This window comes from Corvus kubaryi, unplaced genomic scaffold (genome assembly GCF_017639235.1).
Source record: "Corvus kubaryi isolate FWS band 111438036 unplaced genomic scaffold, C.kubaryi_AGA036_p1.0 69, whole genome shotgun sequence".
In the NCBI taxonomy this organism is placed as follows: domain Eukaryota; kingdom Metazoa; phylum Chordata; class Aves; order Passeriformes; family Corvidae; genus Corvus; species Corvus kubaryi.
In genome coordinates, this window is record NW_024582057.1 from 3,319,242 (window position 1) to 3,339,603 (window position 20,362).

General features: G+C 41.6%; 1 protein-coding gene across 2 annotated transcripts in view; it reads left to right on the forward strand.

Moving 5' to 3' along the window:
- JARID2 (jumonji and AT-rich interaction domain containing 2) overlaps window positions 1-20,362 on the forward strand; it is a 213,795-nt gene that overhangs the window by 85,896 nt on the left and 107,537 nt on the right. For both annotated transcript variants that reach the window (XM_042049152.1, XM_042049151.1), the window contains exon 2: window positions 6,207-6,342. In XM_042049152.1, coding sequence (XP_041905086.1) covers window positions 6,207-6,342 — 136 coding nt within the window. The remainder of the gene's footprint in view (window positions 1-6,206; window positions 6,343-20,362) is intronic.

The window sequence follows — 20,362 nt, forward strand, 5'->3', positions numbered from 1 at the left end:
AAGTTGGGAGCTGTAATGTAACGTGAGTTCTTTGGGGAAGTTTTCTGGAAGTACGAGAGGAAAAAGCAGCTCTAATTACCAGATAGGCTTAAATGCTAAAACAGAGCCATTAATAAAGGAAATTTCCCCTTTCTTCATGTTAGTTAGCACATTTTTAAAACATGACCTATTTTCCTAAACTAGACAGAACAGATTACATTTTCCAGAAGGCATGAGTCACTCTACTATAAAGTCTCCAAGCTGTATCAATCTTCATCAACTTAAGCCATTCATGAAGTTTTGTTTTTTCTCACTGAATATAAGCAGTTTGCTTTAAATGAGAAACTGCTACATCCTCTCTGGATAGTTAAACTTGATTAAAAGGTTAAATATTAAGTAAGTGCGAACTTTATTCTGAGAGGAGAAGGGAGTGGAAGGACCTTGATAGTAAGCGAAAGACTACAAGGATATTGCTGTGGGTATATATAACTAGTTTGCACCATGCTCTGCTTGGCTGTAAGAAGTCCAAGCAGCATGATAACTGCCAGAAGGAGCCACAAATGTTTATTTATGGAGCTTCAGTTGAATTTATTACAGTCTGGTTTGAAATTGTTTCCCTGGAAGTTTAAACTTTTGCTAGAAGTTTGTGCCGAGAAGAGCTTCCGCTGTCTGGTTGTGGATCAGCCCACTGGGTCCTGCAGGTTACTTAGAGAGGGAGGTTACACTGACAGGCCTACAGTGGGGTTTTCCCCTGCAACGTGTGTTTGGGGTGGTGAGGAAGTTGATGGAACTTTGCAATACGATGGAGACCTGCTAACGCAGCAGGGGAAGTACGTGTGTTGATACAGCAATAAGACTTTGCACTTTCTTGTGAGGTTCACTCTGTGCCATACAGATACTGAGAAATTAGGCTTTGTAAATGAGTAAGATAATTGCTAATAAGTACTAATCACACTTAGCAGTGGTAACTCGCCCAAGACTGCACGGAAGGATCGCTCTCAGCCTTGGAAGGTGAATCTGGGTTTTCCACCAATTCCTCTTTGGTCTGACTTTTAGAGAAAAACAGGTATAACTGTTTCCCATTGATAATATACAGCCAAAAGGCAAAAATCTGTTGCAAGTCTTGAATCTAATAAACAAACATTTCCATCTCAGTCCTTTAGCTGAAAAGTAATTCGTATGATCTATGAAAATGTGTTGTCTGTTTTTCGTGCAAAAGACATACTTTTTTTATGTTGCTATAAACGCAGTAAAAACCACCCTTTGAAATAGTTCTCCTTCAAAAATATCCTTGAGGAAGGGGTAGAAACTTGTGGTTTGTTTTTCCCATTGCTTCAAAATGACCTTCTTACATCTGCAGGAAAGACTCTCTGGGGGCTGTTGAACCATGAAAGCATATTCATTTAGGGCATTGGGTGTCACAGTGATTTTAACCAAGTGTTGGATGCAGTGCTGGAAAAAGAAAAAAGAGGGAGTTTGTGTTTTGTTGTTTTGGTTTTTGCAACCTGGCATGAAGAATGAGGTCAGGAGATGCGTGCTTGGGAAAGACCCAAAGAGAGAGCTGGAAATACGCCAGCCACACTGAGTCATAACACACATGCTTGTAAGTATCTTTGTACCTTACAAAGTCCTGACTTTTCAAATAAAACCACCACTGCTGTAAAAGTATTTACATAGAAATTAAAGCAAATAGTATGGAGTGCTGCATGCATTCTCTCTTGTTCCAGCTTTGTTTTACCCTGTGAACTATGACTCCTGTTTGCTTAAGGCAAGGCTGGGCCAGGCTAAAGAATGCTGTATCTGCAGTGAATGGAGAAGCTTGAGTCATGCTTCTGCTGCTGCTGCCTAAGGAGCACAGCAGCTCTCATGATTTCAGGCTGACATTTCACCTGCTCAGGAGGTGATGTGAAGCCTGCCCCTCGCTTCTACTTTTTTAAAATTAGGATTTGAGTATAGCTTTGGCAATAGGAAGGTTGTGTGCAGGCTACATGGGCAAACCAGGCAGCTGGACTGCAGGGAACAAGCACCTAGGTTGTAGGTGAATGGCAAGAAGTTACAGCTGGTGCACATTTTGATTTCTTTGCAAATATATACACGTTACATATCGATGTATTATACATATCATTATTGCTATATGTTGATTAAAAACATTAATATGTATTTTAGTTGGTGTGCACACATTAATAGAGATATATTTTATATTTCGTGTATTACATACATTTAGTGTGTATTATATACATTTAATGTTCATATAGCAAAACGTGTGTGTGTAGATATATAGATATATATATACACACACACACACAACACACACATATTCCCAGATTAACAGTATGTTGTAGTAGTCTGTTCAGCCGTGTAGTGCAACAGAAAGTTGTTCTTCAATGTGTGAGGTAACATCCTGAGTAGGAATGTACTGTGTAGGTAAAGGGAAGTCGTGCTCCTCTTCCCTGTCCCCTTGGGCTGAACTTGCCAAACTCTTGCTTGACTGTCCTGGTAGCTGAAGTTCAGACATAAATGTACAGTGTGTTGTTTCCTGAAATGGCATAACAAAAAAGGTGGCATGGGTTTGTTTTTTTTTTTTTTTTTGGTTGGTTTTTTTTGTTTTGTTTTGGTTGGTTTTTTTTTGTTTGTTTGTTTGTTTTTTTTTTAATTTAAAGGAAATTATGCAGTTGCGTTTCTTAATTCTGCCCCAGGGTTTCCCTGGTTGTTTGCATCTGTTAGTTTTATTCTGAGTTTATAAGATAATCTTATTGTCATATTGGGAGGCAGAAATCATCTCAGCAAACCTGCACAGTGAAGGTTGTGGGCTTGTGGTGATGAACCTGCAGTTTAAGATGTTATTCAGTCCTTTTTTGGGTCTGAGTCAATAATGGACAATCCATTGGTTCCCCATAAGTCGTTTCAATGGCTAATTACTTGCACAGTTGCAGAAATTGTTCTTTAATTCTGTCTTACATTTTTCTGAGTCGAGTTCCAGCTGTTGGATGATATTATACCTCTCTCTGCCAGCCTCGAGAGCCATCTATTAAAAAATCTCTACTCCCTGTGGAAATATTTAAAAGCAGCAGTTGAGTCAGTCCCTTTGAGCTTGGGTTGGCGGGGGGGGGGGGGGGGGTGGTGTTGAGAAGTTACATAGATTAAATTCCTCAAGACTTTCACTTGACCATATTTCTAAGTGGTTCTGGGTGTGTGTATGTTTTGCTAAAGTGAGATAACTGTTGCAGTTGGTGGTGGTGTGAGTGCAGAGTGGGCACATGAGCACACAGCAGCTCTCTCTCCACTGGGGTGATGACGCAGAGGTGATCTGACCCATGTAATTATGGTTAAATGTGTCGGGAGCTGGAGCTGCGGCTCAGCTGGGCTCTGAGTCAGCTGCTGTCCAGCATGTGGCTGTTTTTGTGCCAAAGGCTCCAGGGAAGATGCACTTGGTGATTGTGAAACCTTTTTATTGGTCCTGCAGTATGGAGCCATGTGAATACAGGTGTTGGCAGTGGCTTAGCCCCTCATTTTGCTGGCCTTGGATAGGACATGATGTTGGAGAACTTGAGGATCTTTTTTCAAGCTGGGTGGTGTGTGCAGGGGAAGCCCACAGCAGAGCGGTGCAGGCAGGACAGTGGCTGCAGCCTGGACACAACTGGGCTGCTGTGGAGAGACTCTCCATGTGCATTTCTGGAGGCAGCACTGCCGTTTCACAGGGCGGATGAAACCAAGATGGTTCGTCTGGAGTTTTACAGCTCCAGGAAATGAGTGTGGTGTGAAGTTGCTTCAAGGAGTGCTGAGATCTTTGTTCCCACCTTCTGGGAGCCATCTCTTGCTGGTGGCACTAATGCCCAGGCAGTCCCCAGGCTGGTGGGACCTTGTCCTGCATGTTGGGCCTGCTAGGGCCTCCAGCTGGCACTAGAGAGACACTTCGGCTGCAGGAAAATAGGGTGTCAGGTTGCACGACATCCTTTTTCATCCGACACATTGCCTGGGAGGAGGGGGAGGTGACTCCAGACTCTTCACTGGAGGGTGGCCTAGACCAGAGGCCGCTGGTGTGTGGTGGTGAGTGCATTCCCTCCCACAGGAGGGACTGTGGTGACCACCTTCCCTTCCACAGAAGGGGCTGTAGCCAGCTGGTGTCAGAGCACAGGTCCTGTGGGTCAGCACATACTGATTTAAAGACCAGTCCTATCAGCAGGTTTCACCCTGTCACTGTTGAAGCAGCGAATGCTGCCATGTGCTCCTTGCCATGAGATTGTGTGACAGAGTGGATTGAATTTCTTTCAGGTTTTACTTTACTTTACTTTACTTTACATTATTTTAATTTTCTTGTGTTTTTATCACGGTACATTGGCCAGTGAGATCAGGAACCGATGGGTGTTTTTGTGCAACTTCCAGTATGAATGCCAGTGAAGGGAGTGAGTGCTGTCCACAGGCCTGTGTCTGTAACATGGACAGGGGCTGGAGGTGCTTATGACTGTTTCCTAACTGAGCCTGGCTCCCTTAAGGATTTATTAAGTAGTTCCCATGAAAAGAGAAACGCATGATGTCCCATTGGGCCCTTGTTGGTGGGAATGTAAATGGAGGCGTCCTTGGGTAAGCTTTGTTAAAATAGAGCTGCAGCCCTCTCGTGTTTAGTGTTGCTTCTGGTTAGGCCTGAAGCTGCGTTGGCAGCAAAATGGTAAGCCAGAGTTGTTTGTGTAAACCTTTGTTGACAAAATAACTGGATGTACTAGTCCTTTTAAAATGCTTGCTGAGAGATTTTTTTGTCTTTTTTTGGTTGCTGTGGGTGTTGGGTTACAAAGTTTGCTTTCTTGGCCCAGAGCTGCCTGTACTCTAAAACTCTCTGGGCATAGCTCAGCCTTCTTCAAAGTGTAGTAGCTTGTCCCTCGTGCAAAATGCACATCCTGCTGCCAAAATACTGGCTGCTTTCACTGCACTCATTGTGTTGCTTTTTTTGTTGTTGGGGTTTTTTATGTTTTGTTTTGTTTTGTTTTTTAACCCCTGCCAAGTAATTTGTCATAGAATTTTTTTGGGGGCAGGGTGAGGGAAGGAAATGATTTTGATCACAATTTAGCAGCTGAATGCCAATATGCCACTAGAGGAGCAAAGAAAAAGTTATTGCTGGTCACCCTAAACTATGCTTATTTTTTTGGAAGTTGGCGTTGTCTGTCCTTTCTTTGGCACATGGATGGTCTAAGCTCTCCTGCCTCCTGGTGGGGATCGCTGATGGGGCTTGTGGAGTTTCCAGTGTAAGGTGACAGTGACAGTACGCTGTGGTACACTTACCACTTAAGATCTGCCTAGAAATGTTATGCCTTTGCTTTGGCAATGATGTAGCCCCTGAGGAATTCAAGGGCAAGAATGCTTAAATAGTGATTTCCAAAGACCCCAAGACAATTATAGGGCTTATGAAAATATGATGACTTACCTATCTGACTTACGTCTTTATATCAATTTGCTGACTTAATTTATTTGAATGCTAAAGGCTTTAGGGAAATACTTTTCCATGGAGTTAATCTTTTTAACTAAAGCTAGTACTAAATTTGACATAGACTAGTATTCCTTTTGACAAAATAGCATTTTTCTTCTAAAAATAAAGAAAGTAGAAAACAGATGCCCCATGAGCCAAATTCCACTTGGCTTCATACTGAGATAAATTCAGAATAACTTCATTGTTATCAATATACAACATCATTGTAACACTGCAATAAATGCAAATCACTAAACCGGAAGGAAAAATAACCTGAGCCAAGAGGCACAAATGAAAGCCAAAATGGCAACAAGAGAAGTTGGTTCACCAAACTTTGCCTCTTCAGTTTCTGCAACATTCGTTTTAGTGTTTTGTTGGGGTTTTTTTCCCCTCCTCCTAATTACCTGGGAGAACACTTCCTGGCTGTGATAAATTTCTCTGTGTGGGATTCATTATAAGGATTTTAACAATTACGTTTTACCTCCTGCCTAACACCTGGTACATGCCGACTGCTGTTTGCAGAATAAAGGATTAGAGGGACTAATGCTCTGATTTGATGATAATACTTATGTTTCTATTCTCTGTTAGAGCTGATCAGGTTACATTTTCTTACATAGTATTTTTCTTCGGTTTTACTTTTTTTTTTTTCTGAATTAAAAATAATCTGTGTAGCCCTAGGCTTTGGGGGGTTTGTTTGGTTTAGTTTGGTTTTTTGTTTTGTTTCAGGTGCATGCAACTAATGTCTTCTTTCTGTTTCCGTCTCCTTTAGGATGACAGTGATGGGATTCCCTGGTCAGAGGAGAGGGTGGTGCGGAAGGTCCTTTATTTATCTCTGAAGGAGTTCAAGAATGCACAGAAGCGGCAGCACAGCGATGGCATTAGCGGGAGCCTCAAGGCAGTGAACGGTGAGACACCTCTGTGGTACTGCTGGAAGAACTCAGTTCTTTTTCCATGCTGTAGCAGGGAGGGAGACTAGTGCACCATCTGGCATACACTGTGCCCTTGTGATCCACACAGAGGAACTTGTTTCTGGAGTGCTTGAAATGCCTGGGTTGAACAGTCTACATGGTTTCTGGCTAACTGACTTATGTGGGGATCAGGGTGGAGGGCAGGTGCCAGGCGGGAGGACAGGGACAGGGTGCCAATCCAGAGGAAAGGAGCCTTTCTAGTCAGTCTGCTTCCTGATGTGCTGAGTATGTCAGCAGAGAAGGTAACCATTTAGAGGTGATTGGCTTCAGTTACCTTGGGCAGAATTTACATACTGTCACTTAGATGCAAGAAACTGAGTAGCACCTGTCTCTGGAGTGATCCAAGTCCATAGGTGAAGGAGCATAGGACCTACATACAGAGTTAAAGGGCTGAGGAGACACAAGCACTGTGACATTGGACTCCCCTAGTTTAGTAGTTCACAGAGCAGTTGTTTAAAGGCATTAAAAGGAGATGCAGACAAGCTTGGGTGACAGGAGCTTGAAAGGAATTGAATTTTATTTTTTTAATGCTCTAGTCAGTTATTATCTGTTGCCTCCCCTTCCCTTAAAGCTTGCTTTAAAAAGCTGTGGTGTCCTGAGAGGTGAATATGAAGTGTGTTTCTTTCAGATTCACTTAGACCCTTACTTGAAAAGGCTTTGTCATGCTGGCTTGAGCCTTGAAAGTGATGACTAGCAGGATTCGGATTTCTGGGCAGGCTTACAGTTTTCACTCACAAGAGCTTATTTGTTTCTTTATGGAGGTTTATGGCAGTTCCTTTTAGGCATGTGCATAACTATACATGTGCTAATGCATTAAAGCAGCAGCTGGGTGCTTGCTTCGTAGGTTATTCATATTTATATGTAGCTTGTGTTGTTGACATGGTGAGTCAGATTCCACTGAGTGTTATTGCCGACAAGGCAGAAAACTAGAGGAATGGCTGGATAACTACAGGCAGCATGATAAAGTCACTGTATTGCATAAGAAATTGCAAACTCCTTAATGTATTAAAGAAGACCTCAGACTTCGGAGTTCAGTAATAATATCAAATACTAATCTGATGGGAAGGGGCATCTAGCTTTAAGAGCAAGCCATTTTTGAGCTTGGAGGTGTACACAAAACAGAGTTGGCTTTTTTCCCTCCAACACCTCTGCATCATTGATCTTCTGTCAAACACAATTTCTCTTGGAAAGTTTCTTATTCCATTGTGGGTGTTTTGTTTAGTCAAAGGAAAAAATCTAAAGGCATGAAGCACAGTAATTGTGTGTTAGGAGGCTTTGATGATGTGCCAGGTTACGGGATGACTGAGGTTTTCATGGTGTCTAGTTTCTCCAAAGGCATCTTAGATAAAAAGTAAGTTGGCTGGAAATGCTGTGTCAATGCAGATACCAGACGTGGAGTATGCCACCGGCTTCCCCTGGCAGCAGCAGAGCTCACATCTTCAGAGCTTTTCTCCTTCACAGAAGGAGATGACCAGTTATTTGGGTGTTGGGTTTTTTTATTTGAGCCAGAATGATATTCCATGTTGCTCTTTCTGTTTCCTAAATGATTTTTAAAAAGTGCTGTCTTGGCACTGCTCTGTTTCAACATCTCTGTCGAAAAGCATTTTTTTTTAGCCTTTGATATCTGGAAGAATGTTTCAAATGAGCATTGAGAGAAAAAGGAGCAAAAGGGAAGAGGATTGATATTGTGCAGTGACATCAAGAAAATCAATTTAAACATGCAATTTGTTCATTATATTTAAAAAAAAAAATGTAGCCATGTATTTTCAAATCCATGAGTCTCTATGGACTGAGAAAAAAGCAGGTCATCCTGAGAAATTACTGAGCTATTTTGAATTCAGGGAAATGTGTAGTATTTTAAGGATGAGTCTTAGATCCCAGATTTCATACTGTTGGGAATAAAAAATGTTTCCTTGTATGTGTCCTTCATTCAACTTTCAGGCCGTATCCATTGTTTCTTGCATGTAGCATTCGGTTAAATATAGTTTTATGTGAGTCACCCATTTTTTATTAATTTATTTATGTAATGTTGAAAATCAAACAGGTCACCTTTCAGTACTTGGCAAATGTAAGCATTTTCAAAAGTGGAAAGGAAGGGTGAGAGAGGGAATCAGGCTCTCTAAACTCCCTGCTCTGTGCAGGAGTATGGATTGGTCTTGTATGCTTCTGATGCCTGAGGGGACTGCAAGCAACTGGGTAGCAGGATTCAATCTTGGTGCCACCCTCTGTAATGCTGAGAGACTTTCTCTGGTCTGGTTTTATAACTGTCGTTCCTTAAATTTATTTATTCATAGACTTGCAATCTGTATTTGTTTTAGTAGAAAGCATTTACTTGTAGCAATAGAGGAAGGTAAAAGGTACACCAGCCCCTTGCAACTTGTGTCTTTAAGAAGTTTTTATGAATTTGGAGCGGCTGAAGTTTGATAAACATGCTGCAAAAGTTCCTTTGCCAGTGTTTGTGCAGCTAAACTTGTGTGAAAATGATTGTCAGTGGTATTTCATCTGGTCTTAGTAGTATCATTAATGATTTAGTAGCTGGAATACTGGTGCCTCTTCGATTGATTGTGTGAAAAGCAAATTAATTTTAAATGTGGAAGATGAACCCATTAACAGGAGTCTTTTCTGTATTAAAGTTTCTGCAAGCTCTGATGTGCTGGTGGTGGCGCAGAGACAATTAACTCTGTGCCTCTCTGAATAATAAAAATAGAATTTTAAATAAATAAAAATTAAAATTACTTTGGGCAATTTTATGTATTATAATACCTTAGCTGTCTCTGTCTCACTATTAAATGTACTTGTTATCCTGAAAATAATCCTGCCATTTTCAGTTTGTGTCTGAAACCCTGTTACTTAAGTGGTTCCAATGAAAGAGAAAGGCGAGTGGGTATATTTTGGTTGTTGTATCAGTGGTTATATTGCATGTTTATGTTGACTGTGGATATTTTCAGATTATAGAATGACACCTTACAGTATGCCTTTGTTTCCTGCATGTTCCTCTTCAGCACTTGGGAATATAAAATTTGAAGGAGGTGCTTGTGCTGGTTGTCAGGAAACTCTCTGCAGCCCTAAAAGGGATACTGGAACTCTGATTATGGAAACACGGTTGTGTGCTGGAAAAACCCAGAGGGACCTCTTGAGTGATTTTGAGTAGTGCTACCTGTCATTTGCGTTAGGATTTTAAGAATAGCGATTGGTGTTTGGAATAGTGATACCAATTTTCAGAGATTCTCATCTAAAAGGAGAACTAAATCCTTTGGGAAATTGTTTTCTTCTCGTGTAGCTTAGAATGTGAGATAAGGCTATAAAAAAGGCAATGAAAGATGTAATAATGGCTTGCATTCTGTTGATGAGAGTAAACCCAGTACCCTCAAAAGATGATATTATAAAGCAAACTTTTATGACCTAAGATTTTAAGTTCTGTTTTTCAAAACTTGCAATAAAGAAATTTGTGATGCGGAAGTGTGTTTCTTGAATGGAAAAAGTGACAAAGTTTCCTTATTTGTTTAAGATGGTTAGTTAATCTACAGAGATGACAAACCAGACGTTAGAATTATTCAAGCACGTAGTTTGTTTTCACCAGCTATACTTTGTCCTAGAAAGGTGTCATGGCAGTTTCCAAACATGTCATCTAGGTTAAGCTCACAGCAGCCATAATCTGTTTAGGAAATCAAATGTATGTGAGGGTATGCTTTGGTTTAAGGCAGAAGTTGAAGTCTTGTTCATTAAGGAAGTAAAGAGATGAGTAAAAAAATGTAATTTTGCTATTCTGAGAGATTTCACCTTACATTTAAGGTTGTTAAAGGAAATTATTTATTTTATGTATGTTCTTTAAAGGAGTGGGAGCCATGTCAGCACCTGGATGGAGGTGGTGGTTGGACCATAAAGTCTCCGGTGCCCCTTTCTCCCGTCACAGAATCACAGAATCATTTTGGTTGGAAAAGACTTCCAGCCTTTGTCTGATCACTACCTTGTTAACTTGACCATAGCACTATGTCCAGTTGTTTCTTGAACACCTCCAGGGATGGGGACTCCACCACTTCGTGCTGGTCTGCTTCTGCCCTCAGTCATTCCCACACAAAAGTTCATGTGACTTTTGTTGGGGAGTTGTTTTTTTCCACAAATTATATGTCTCCACACTGACAGGCAGGAGCCTCTGAGACAGTTCTTGGTGGGACTGTGCTTCCAGACCCAATGGCAGCACCAGCCTCTGATTCCTGGGTCTGCCCATCCCTTGGCTTCCACACTGGCTGTTCAAGCCAGCTGGGGCAGACAGCAGTGCAATCTGAAAATAGCTCTTTTTGTCATTGATGCATGCGTTTTCACATGTTCGCTGCTCCTGCATGGGGGTTTCTGTCCATGCTCCCCAGTGAGCCATGTTGAAAGGAAGGTGCCCAGTGATTGGGTGGCATGGGACTGTCTTCATCTGACTTCAGCTTGTTGGTGAAACATCTTTTCCCTGGCCGTGTAGATGGTACTCCAGGCGTGGCGTGAAAATTACAACAGATGTGGTAGAAATGCTTAAACACTTCTAAGCCGGGTGCTTCAGCTCAGTGCCGTGTATTATCTGCCAAAAGCTAAATGAGGGGACGGCAGCAGCTGCCAGCTGGGAACCATGTCTTCCCTTGGACTACATCACTTCTCCTCTCACTCGTGCAGATGAAAACACAGCAGCCCTTGAGGAAGTGCTGTTGTTTCAGCTGCACCTCTGAGTACCCAGAGCGGTGTGGGCCTCCTTCCCTGGTTGGGTCACTACTCAACCTTCAATTTTGAACAAGAAAGCAGCCCTCTTCATTCACTGTGATGGTTCAGATATACTGATAACTTCATCTCTCTTATTTCTGAAAGCTGCAATTAGGTACTGCAAGAAGGTTTTATGCTAACGTTTGTCTAGGGAGCTTTTCACTCCATCAGTGATGTGAGATTGTGTTTGTTGACAGTGGGTAATGTCTGTCTGTCTCCTAAGCTTTAGTAGAAGATTGTAACTGTGCCAAGGACCCTTGTCTGTAAGTGGATTTAAAAAAACGTATTTACAGAAACAGAAATACCTCTTTCAGCTTTGCAGTATTTTCCCTTTACATTCAGAGTAAACAGCCTTTTTGGCTAGTTTTAAACTGTGATTAAATATAGATGTTTTCAACTAAAAGGTTCAGAAAATAAGCATTTGAACAAATTTGTCATGGCACTCAACATCACTTTTACTTCGGTGCTTGCTGTCAAGTGAATTTAAAGATTAACAAATAAGTAATAGGATGTTTGAGTTGAGCTTCATTGAAAATTTACAGATCTATTTTCCTTTCTTTGTTTTCTAGAACAGAATTAATTTTGAACCTGCCAGGGACTTGCTTGTTCATTGGCTGACACAGGTTCTTCTTTGCCTTTTCAATCATCACCATTTATAAAAAAATTTGCAGGCCAAATTATGCCCTCAGTGATGTCTACTGAATTTGATTATGTGCATCCAAATTGTGCTTCTGTCTTAATATAATTTCACTGTTGGCAAGACTAATAGAAGATTTTCTTTCACAGGACACCCATATTCCTTTTCCTCTCAAACATAACAGGGATGGATATTTCTTTAGCCTGTGAAACAGAGAAATTATTTAATTAATTTTCTTAAAACTTATTTCATGACCATCTAAAAAGAGTTTCTGTTGCTCTTGAGTGCATTTCTAGGCAAACAAATTCTAAAAATAATCTTGCCTCCTTGCATATTGCTAATCGTAATAGAAAATGAAAATGGCAATGAAGAGTCCGCAGAGGCGTGTGCATAATCTGTAGCAGACTGAGTTACTGTAGACCTAAAATAAATAAGGTGAGGAAAGGTGGGAAAGAGTTCAGCAGTAGCTGATGGGTCTGGCCCCCCTCCTTCCACCTTGTGCCGGCTCTGCCATTTTTCCGCCCATGCAGTACATCCGGTTCAGAAAACTAGCATGGCAGAAAACTGGCCCAGAAAAAAAAAAACTTAAAAAAATAAGTAATTTTTTTCTAGTTTAATGAACTACACATGTCCATTAAGAGGTCAAGTGAGCACCATGTGCTCATTTGGTGGAAATGTGGGACCAGAGTACCTTGACTGAAAGCGGGAGGAGGAGGATACCAGACTCTTCATCCTTTTTGATAGTAGCAAGCTGCTTGACTTGGCACATTCATCTTGTTTAACCACAGCCTTAGGACTGGCACAGTCATCTTGTCTAACCACAACCTCAGATGCTAGAAGGGACAACAGTTGCCAGGAATATGAGCAAAAAAAGATGCAGCTTAAAAGTTCATTGAAAAGTGCTTCACTAGTGTAGGTGTTAGGTTTATGTTTCTCTTACAAACAAACAAACCCAAAATCAACCCATTGCCCGCTGGTCTAGGGAAGTGATTGCCGCACTCTACTCTGCGCTGCTGCAGCCTCACCTCGAGTCCTGTGTGCAGCTTTGGACACTGCAATATAGAAAATACATAAAGTTGTTAGAGAGAGTCCAAAGGAAGGCTATAAAGATGGTGAAGGGCCTTGAAGGGAAGCCATTAGAGGAGCTGCTGAGGTCACTTGGTCTGTTCGGCCTGGAGAAGACTGAGGGGAGACCTCATCGCAGTTACAGCTTCCTCATGAAGGGAAGAGCAGGAGCCGGCACTGAGCTCTTCACTGTGGTGCCCGGTGACAGAATTCAAGGGAATGGCCTGAAGATGTGTCAGAGAAGGTTTAGGCTGAGTATTTGAAAAACATTTTTGACCCAGAGGATGGTTGGGCATTGGAACAGGCTGCCCAGGGAAGTGGTCACAGCACCAAGCCTGACAGAGTTTGAGAAGCGTTTGGACAATGCTCCCAGGCATGGTGTGACTCCTGGGGATGGTGCTGTGCAGGGCTGAGAGTTGAACTCGATGATCCTTGTGTGGGTCCCTTTCAACTCAGGATACTCTATGATTCTATCAACCACCTCCAACACCACTAAGACCTCACAAAAAAACACACCAGAAAAGCCCCACTCAAAACAAAAAAAACCCCCAAACCCATGACCTACATAGTGGTGAAATTTGTTACATTGACTGTCCGTGATTCAAAGCTTGGCCTTAACACCAACAGAGAAAACGATCTTGTTTTCCTTGACTCACGGTAATTCTGTATAGCTGCTGCCTTGGGTTTGTTTTCTGTATCAACAGTCTGGAGAGCACCCTTGAGTGTAGACAGGCAAACTGTTTCATTCTCTCTTTTATCGACCATAATATCTCCAGCCTAAATTTGCACCATGGCATCTTTTTGGCTGGCACGTACAACCAAAAGAGTGGTGGTGGTTTTACCTTACAGGATTGCCAGCTCTGTCAAAAATTGTACCTTTTGTCAATTCTAGTTTGCTTATTTTAGAAATGAGAGTAAATCAGTGCCACTAAATCAGTCATTAAAATAGCATACTCTATTTTATTAAGAAAATAGGAATGTAATGGGAAATAAAATGAGTATTACAAGTAAGTGCAGAGATGTTTCAGTCGTACGGACAGACTGTGTAATGCACTTCACTGTAGTTAGTCCTAGGGAACTGTATTTTCTGAAACTGTCTCTGCTTGGCTTTGAATAAGGCCTTTGCTAATTATTTTTACACTACAGCTTTCAGCTTTTAGTGCAAGACTGTATTTGTGGAGTGCTTTCAGAGTATTAGAGAGAATATGTTTTCAGCCTTCAAGGGGCTGTCTTGTGTCCTAGAACCTCCACGGTAGTTTTTATTTGATGTGGGGGCATTTTAGAAATGACTTTCTGTTTGAAAGAGTTTGAGAACTATATGCTCCAGCAGGACATTTCTAAGGCCATTAGGCTGTGTTTAATTAGAGCAGGTGTCATGTGTGCTTATTATATATACAAGCCTTATTGTATCAATCCTGACAGTAAAGTGGTTTTAGAAGAAAAAGCAGAGATTCTATAACTGCTGATGGGCACAGTAGCCACTTCAGCAAGTTGCCTGACACAGCTGCCAATGTACCATACTCTTCACCTCAAACCCCCTGCGTTACCTGTGTTCAGAGGCCTTGACTTGTTAAGAATATGGGATGCCAATCAAAATAGGTTTGGGGATCTTTGTAATGATGTGGAGTAAACTGAAAGCACCAGTAGATTGGTATAATGTTATTTTAGGTGTCATTGGTCCACATCTGAGTGTAGAATTTCTGGTGTGAAAAGCAAGAAAATCAGTCACCTTTTTAGAGCAATGAAAGTCTTCAGGAATTAGTCACATTCATTTCACAGCTTATAACAGCCTGGGAGAATTGGTCTGTGCTCTGAGCGCATGCCTCCACATTTTGGTTTGGTTTCATTTGGATCTTTTTGATTTAAAATCTGCAAGAAACCATTCTGGAATAACTGCTCTCTTTAAGTAACTGATGATGATGAGAGGTTCATCACATAGCAGATATGTTCCAGAGCTTGTGGGTGAATGTCTTCCAAAAAATAAATATAGCCTCGTATGTATACAGTTAAGTCATAGCAGATTGCTTTCCATAGTAATAAATGTGCCTGCATTTTTAAATCTTTGTGTGTGTATGTGTGTCTGACTAGCACAGATTTTTTACAAGTGGTTAAGGTGATGTTGTATTCAGAATTAGTTGTCATGTTTTCAATAACCTGCCTCAGATGCCCTTTGTTTCCCAATTTAAATGAATTTAATAGTGGAGGGGGTTGTTGGTCAAGTCAAAGGTATAGATGCAGAAGCCTTGGGCTTAGGGCAACAAGGGATGACAGTGACAAGCTTAATTCATAAGTGTTGTTTCTGGTACATCTGAAGGAATTTCCAGCTCTGACAGCTAAAGACGGCTGAATTTCCACCCTTCTCCATCCTGTTTTCTCCCCTTACAAGACTGTTAGTGAGCATTGCAATCGCAGTCAGGACTGTGTGATGTTTCAGATCTGTCCACTAAGAGGCTAACTCATTCCAGATAAGCCCTGAACAGACAACATTCATTTTTTACTTTGCTCAGAATTTCCTGTGCTTTGTTCTCCATCTGTTTGTAAAAGACTGTGTTATCTTTGAAAGCCTTCATCTTGTTTTCTTTATTCAAGCTATACGCTAAAATGGAAAAAAGGGAAGAGCTGGAAGGAGCCCAGCTGGAGCAATCTGCCAAAGATCCCACAGAGGGATGGAGCTGGCAAACTCCTGAAACCTCATCAGCTGACCTCTGGTGCAATTTGGGAAGCCAGGAGATAAGCCACTTTTCCTGCTAAAGGTTTGGCAGCCTCAGCCAGCCATTCTGAGTAATGCCTGAAGACCGCACCAGCATTTAATTGCATTTTTCTCCTCCTTCTCTCATCCCCCACTTAGCTTCAGTGGTGGTTGACCTTAAAAATATTTCAGTTCAGCCTCTTCTTAGTCTTTGTGTGTGTGTGCATGTGTGTAAACAGACATGTTAGAGCTTAATCGCATCTTGTGCTCTCTTCTGGCCAGGTTGTCTCAAAAGCAGTTCTCCGTAAAATACCTCCCTCAGACAGTGGTTGTTGTCTCTGGTACTGTGAAAGGTGAAAGCATTTCATGGCCAACTGTTTCTAAAGATGCTCTGTGAGCACCCCAGTGTTTTTATGTTACGTCTCCTGTGTATGTGGATGGATTGAAAGATGCTTAAAAGTTATGAAAATGGCACAGAGAGACTACAGTTTTTTTTCCTTTCTTCACAACGTGGGAAGTTTCTTTCTGTTCATGGTGGAAATGCTGTCACAATGTTAGCAATAGGGTGCAACGATAGAAATATGTCCTTTCACATATCTATATTTTCTCATGGAGAATAGGCATCTAGGTTGTACTGGCACATGCACATACAGGTGTATTGGATGGATAGGGCTGAAGAGGAATTTCATCCCCTTTTATTTTTTCCTGACCCCTGCTCCCTTGCTGGGATGTTGAGATCTTGTTTCAGAGCCTCAGGCTCTCTCTCAGTCTCTGGCTCCATATGCCAGAAGGAAGTGTTAAGATTGCATGGAGCCACAAACCTCTGAGGCATGGTACCCGAGTTGGCTGGGGCTGGGGAGAGGCATATTCCTGTTACAGAGTCTGCATGCAGGACTTAATTTCCCTTCCCTCCTCTTGGTTCCTGTAGTGTATCTGTCTAGAAACATGCTGTTTCTCTTCCAAGAAGAAGACACCCAACTGTTCTCTTTATTGTGACAATCTACTTGACAGGGCAGTAAGCAAATAACTTTGTTTTGCCAAGATAATAAAATCTGGTGCTTTTTAGAGTACTTGTTCTGCCTCTTTGCATCTCGGGAGGTCAGCAGCAATTACCTTCAGGTGGAAGTCATGAATAAGGGATAGAAGTTACAGGAATGTGGCTTGAATTCCAAATCTTCTTGAAACATAGGTTTTTGCTTCTCTTCTCCCCCTCCCCAAAATCAATTGAAGATGGCCTTTTGTGCAACAATGAGGTCTGTGGTTAGGGACTAGTTGTCAAGTTTTATTTAGATGGAAACCTGTCCCAGAAGCTTTACCTCATCTCATTGTCCTGTAGGGATGAACTTCAAATGCCAGTTTATGTTTGCCTGGAACTGGCCGTCTCTAATTGAAATGAACAAGGCTGTCTTATCTAAGTAGATAAACACAGCCCATTTGCAATTGTAGATTTAAATGCACTCTTTCATAGATTACCTCAGCACAGTATGGCGCTGTCCTTGAATATTTAAAGTCTCACTAACAAGAGACCAGAATTAAAGAGTAAATGCTCTTTGTGAAAAAGAGGTTTTTGAGCTGCAAGTTGATGCTGATCTCTGCTAGGCTGGAGGAAGACTGTTTGGTACAAAGTCCCCTTTATGCCAGCATGGCAGGCGCTCCAATAAAACTGGCATGCAAAGTCATGAAGGTTGATTAACATCCACAGCATTACACAGGGTTATATACAAGTACTCTGCTTATAAAGTAGAATAAATGGGCCGTTAGTTAAGGCATTGCTTAGCACAGAAAATGACCTTTCTTTATGTTGTGGATCTAGGCTTCTGCTGTTAACAGCCTGGAAAGCAGACTTTTTAGAAATAGTTGACTGATTGGAAAAACGAGTTTAAAATACTTTATGCAAACTTGAATATTGGGGTTTATGGGGAAAATTTTGCAGTCTTTCAGTTTCTCTGGCATAGCTGGATATCGAGATGGTGCTGGATTGCCATCTGGCTGGATCAAAATTATAACTGCTCAGTAATTTTCTTTTTAAAGCCTCTCAAATAATTTTGGTCTCAGTGGGATTAGTCTCGTGAAAACTAGATTTGCAGGGAAACTTAGAAGGGGACAGACTCTTGTGAGAAGAAGAGTCTGCTCTTCAGTCTGTGCTTTCCTACTTCCAGGGGAGATTCTGCCAGTACAGACAAAGGAGTCAGAAATTTTACCAAGGTTTTAGGAAAATAACTTTCAGTTTTTGTTTCGTGGCTGCTCTCCCTCCTGACCTTTGTTGACTAGATAGTTCTTCAGGCAGCAGGAACGAGAGTAGACTGAAGGAGATGGAGTTTTCCATGCTGTCTGTTCCCCTTTGCTCAGGCTGAAAGCAATGGAAAAGTACTGGTTTGGTGTCCTTTTGTCACAAGAAGTCTTCAGTTTCCTAAAGTGCTAAGGAGGGATCTCACTGAGCTTTTGGTTGGTGTATCTGTGTGCTCTAAAGTTGAATGCTATTCTGCAGCTTGAAGTTCTCAGCCCCAAGGTTTGGGAACAGGTGGTAGCGTCAATTTCAGTGGGATTTGGGCAATTCTTGTGGTATGAGGAGGGGGAAGGTGCCCTCTGTAGGGGCAGATTTTGTCCTGACATGGCTTTTTAAGAGCAGAAGAGTATTTTGGAGGCTAGCACTACTTACATAGGTCGTGCTCGAAAACCAGGTGGGGACATGCCAAATGAAAATATGACATCAGAGGAATTAATTTGCTAAGGTGTAAGAAACTTCTGCTTGTTCAAAAGAGTGCGCGTTTCCCTCTGCCCCCCCACCCCAAAGCTTGCAGCTCAACTGACCGTAGGTACTGTTTTGAGGAAAAACGGGGGTATGGCCCTTCTGATTGACACCTCAACACAGAGCTCATCTGAGAACTTAAAGAAATACGTAGTCAGAAATGACAGTGAAGAACAAAGGGAAAGCTGCTGGAACCTTATGGAATGCAAGAGATTCCCACAATGTAAGTTCTCCCTCTCAAAATTCACCTTAGTACAATCTATGTTTAAGTCTACACAAGCTGCAGTTTTGCTGTACTTACTAAGCAGCTATGTGCAGCAGATGTTGCTGAACACATTTGTGCCGTCTCTAGAAACAGAGTGTCCCAAACCTGCATAGATCCCTGAAACACTGATGCATGGCTTCCATCAGAATTGCAGAGAAACTGTTCCTGGTCCAAATCTAGCAGCGTCTGCTGCCGGTGCCTGTTGTGAGAGATGTTGCTATTTATACCCCTTGCTCTCTGTGAAATGTAAGTCAGGATTTTTAGGTTATGATTGCTCATAGGACAAATATTTTCAGATACTTCTATGCTAATACTGGACAATTAGGACTCCTCCCTCTCTGTTTATCTGAGCTCTTCATCTTTTGTTGACAACCTTTTTCCTCCCTTTTAACTGGAAGGAGGAAAAGGTATTTTGCTGTTTCCTCAGTGTACTTTTCCTCTAGAGCTGCTTGTGTTTTTTATTCTGTCTTTGTCCTCTTATTATCTGGGCTCCCTTTGAAGTGTGAGGGTCTGTTCCTGTGCCACGCAGTGCCGAGCTGTGCCGGCAACTCCAGGCTGCTTGCTGCAGGCTTGGTGTTACAGCCATGGAGATATCTTTTTTTCCTTTTCCCCACCCTGACTCCTGGGCCATCCAGCCTAATGTGAGAACAGATTGGCCTTAGTATTTGGAGAAAAGATCTATAATAAGCACGGGGGACATGCTGGTAAAAAGCATCAGCATGGTATACCAGCTCTGTTGGAGTACTGACTGTACATTAATTCTCTAACTTATAATTAGCTATATTAAATTTCAATTTTCTGAAAGGAACCATTATCAAATAACACTCTGTTTGAAATCTCAAAGAAACATAAGGAATGAAAGCTTAGTCCTCTTATGCTTTCATCTTTCAGAAGCAATCCTTATCTCAACATCTTGACCTACATTTTCTTTTTACCCTCTCCAAGAAACATTGTGTGGATTTAATGTCTCAGAAGGGAGGTAAGGGTTTTTTTTAATGCGTTTGTATGTGTTGACATATAAAGTTTGGGGAAAACAATGAGGCCTTCATGTCCCCAATGATATTTTTTATTAAAAAGACTTGAAAGTGTTTTCCATAGTATCTCTGAGGCAGATTTTAGGTTCAGAAAGAAACTAAATGTAAGAAGCCCAGCCTATTCTTTTATGGTCCGCTTATATCAATCTTGCTTCTGCCAAAGCCTTTCCTGATTTTACATGGCAGTAGGAAAAAAAAATTTGGGCTTTCATTCCTTCTTGCATCCTGCTCTCCATTTGCATCTAGTCATACATTTTCTTTTTATGATTAAATGGGATGTTTTTTATGTGTGCTTGTTTTGTGGGGGGGATGGTATGTTTAAAATGCTGGGTTTGTTCACATTGGTTCTCGCCCTTACTGTGTAGCTGTTTGGTGTTACTGATAAACAGTTCTGCATGGGAGTTAGACTTTAACCTGGATGGCCTGGGTGTGCACAGAAGCAAAGGCTGTCAGTGCTGCTTTCCCATTAGATTGGTCCGACTTCCCCTATTGAAAGGGTATTTCCCATACTCACAGTGTGCTTGATACCATCTTCTCTGCTTCATCCCAGCACATGGGATTGATTATGTCCTGGCATCTCCAACTGCAGGATGAATGTCACTATAGCCTTGCCCCATGTGGGAACAGGGAGAATTCTTCTGCCTTTTGTTCAGTGGGGTTTTTCTTGGTTTTTTTGGGGGGGGCTGGTGTGTGTGTGTGCCTGTTATCACTCTAAACACATGAAGTGCTAAATGCATGCTGAACATTAATACTATTTAATAGTCCTTGCAGCTTGAGA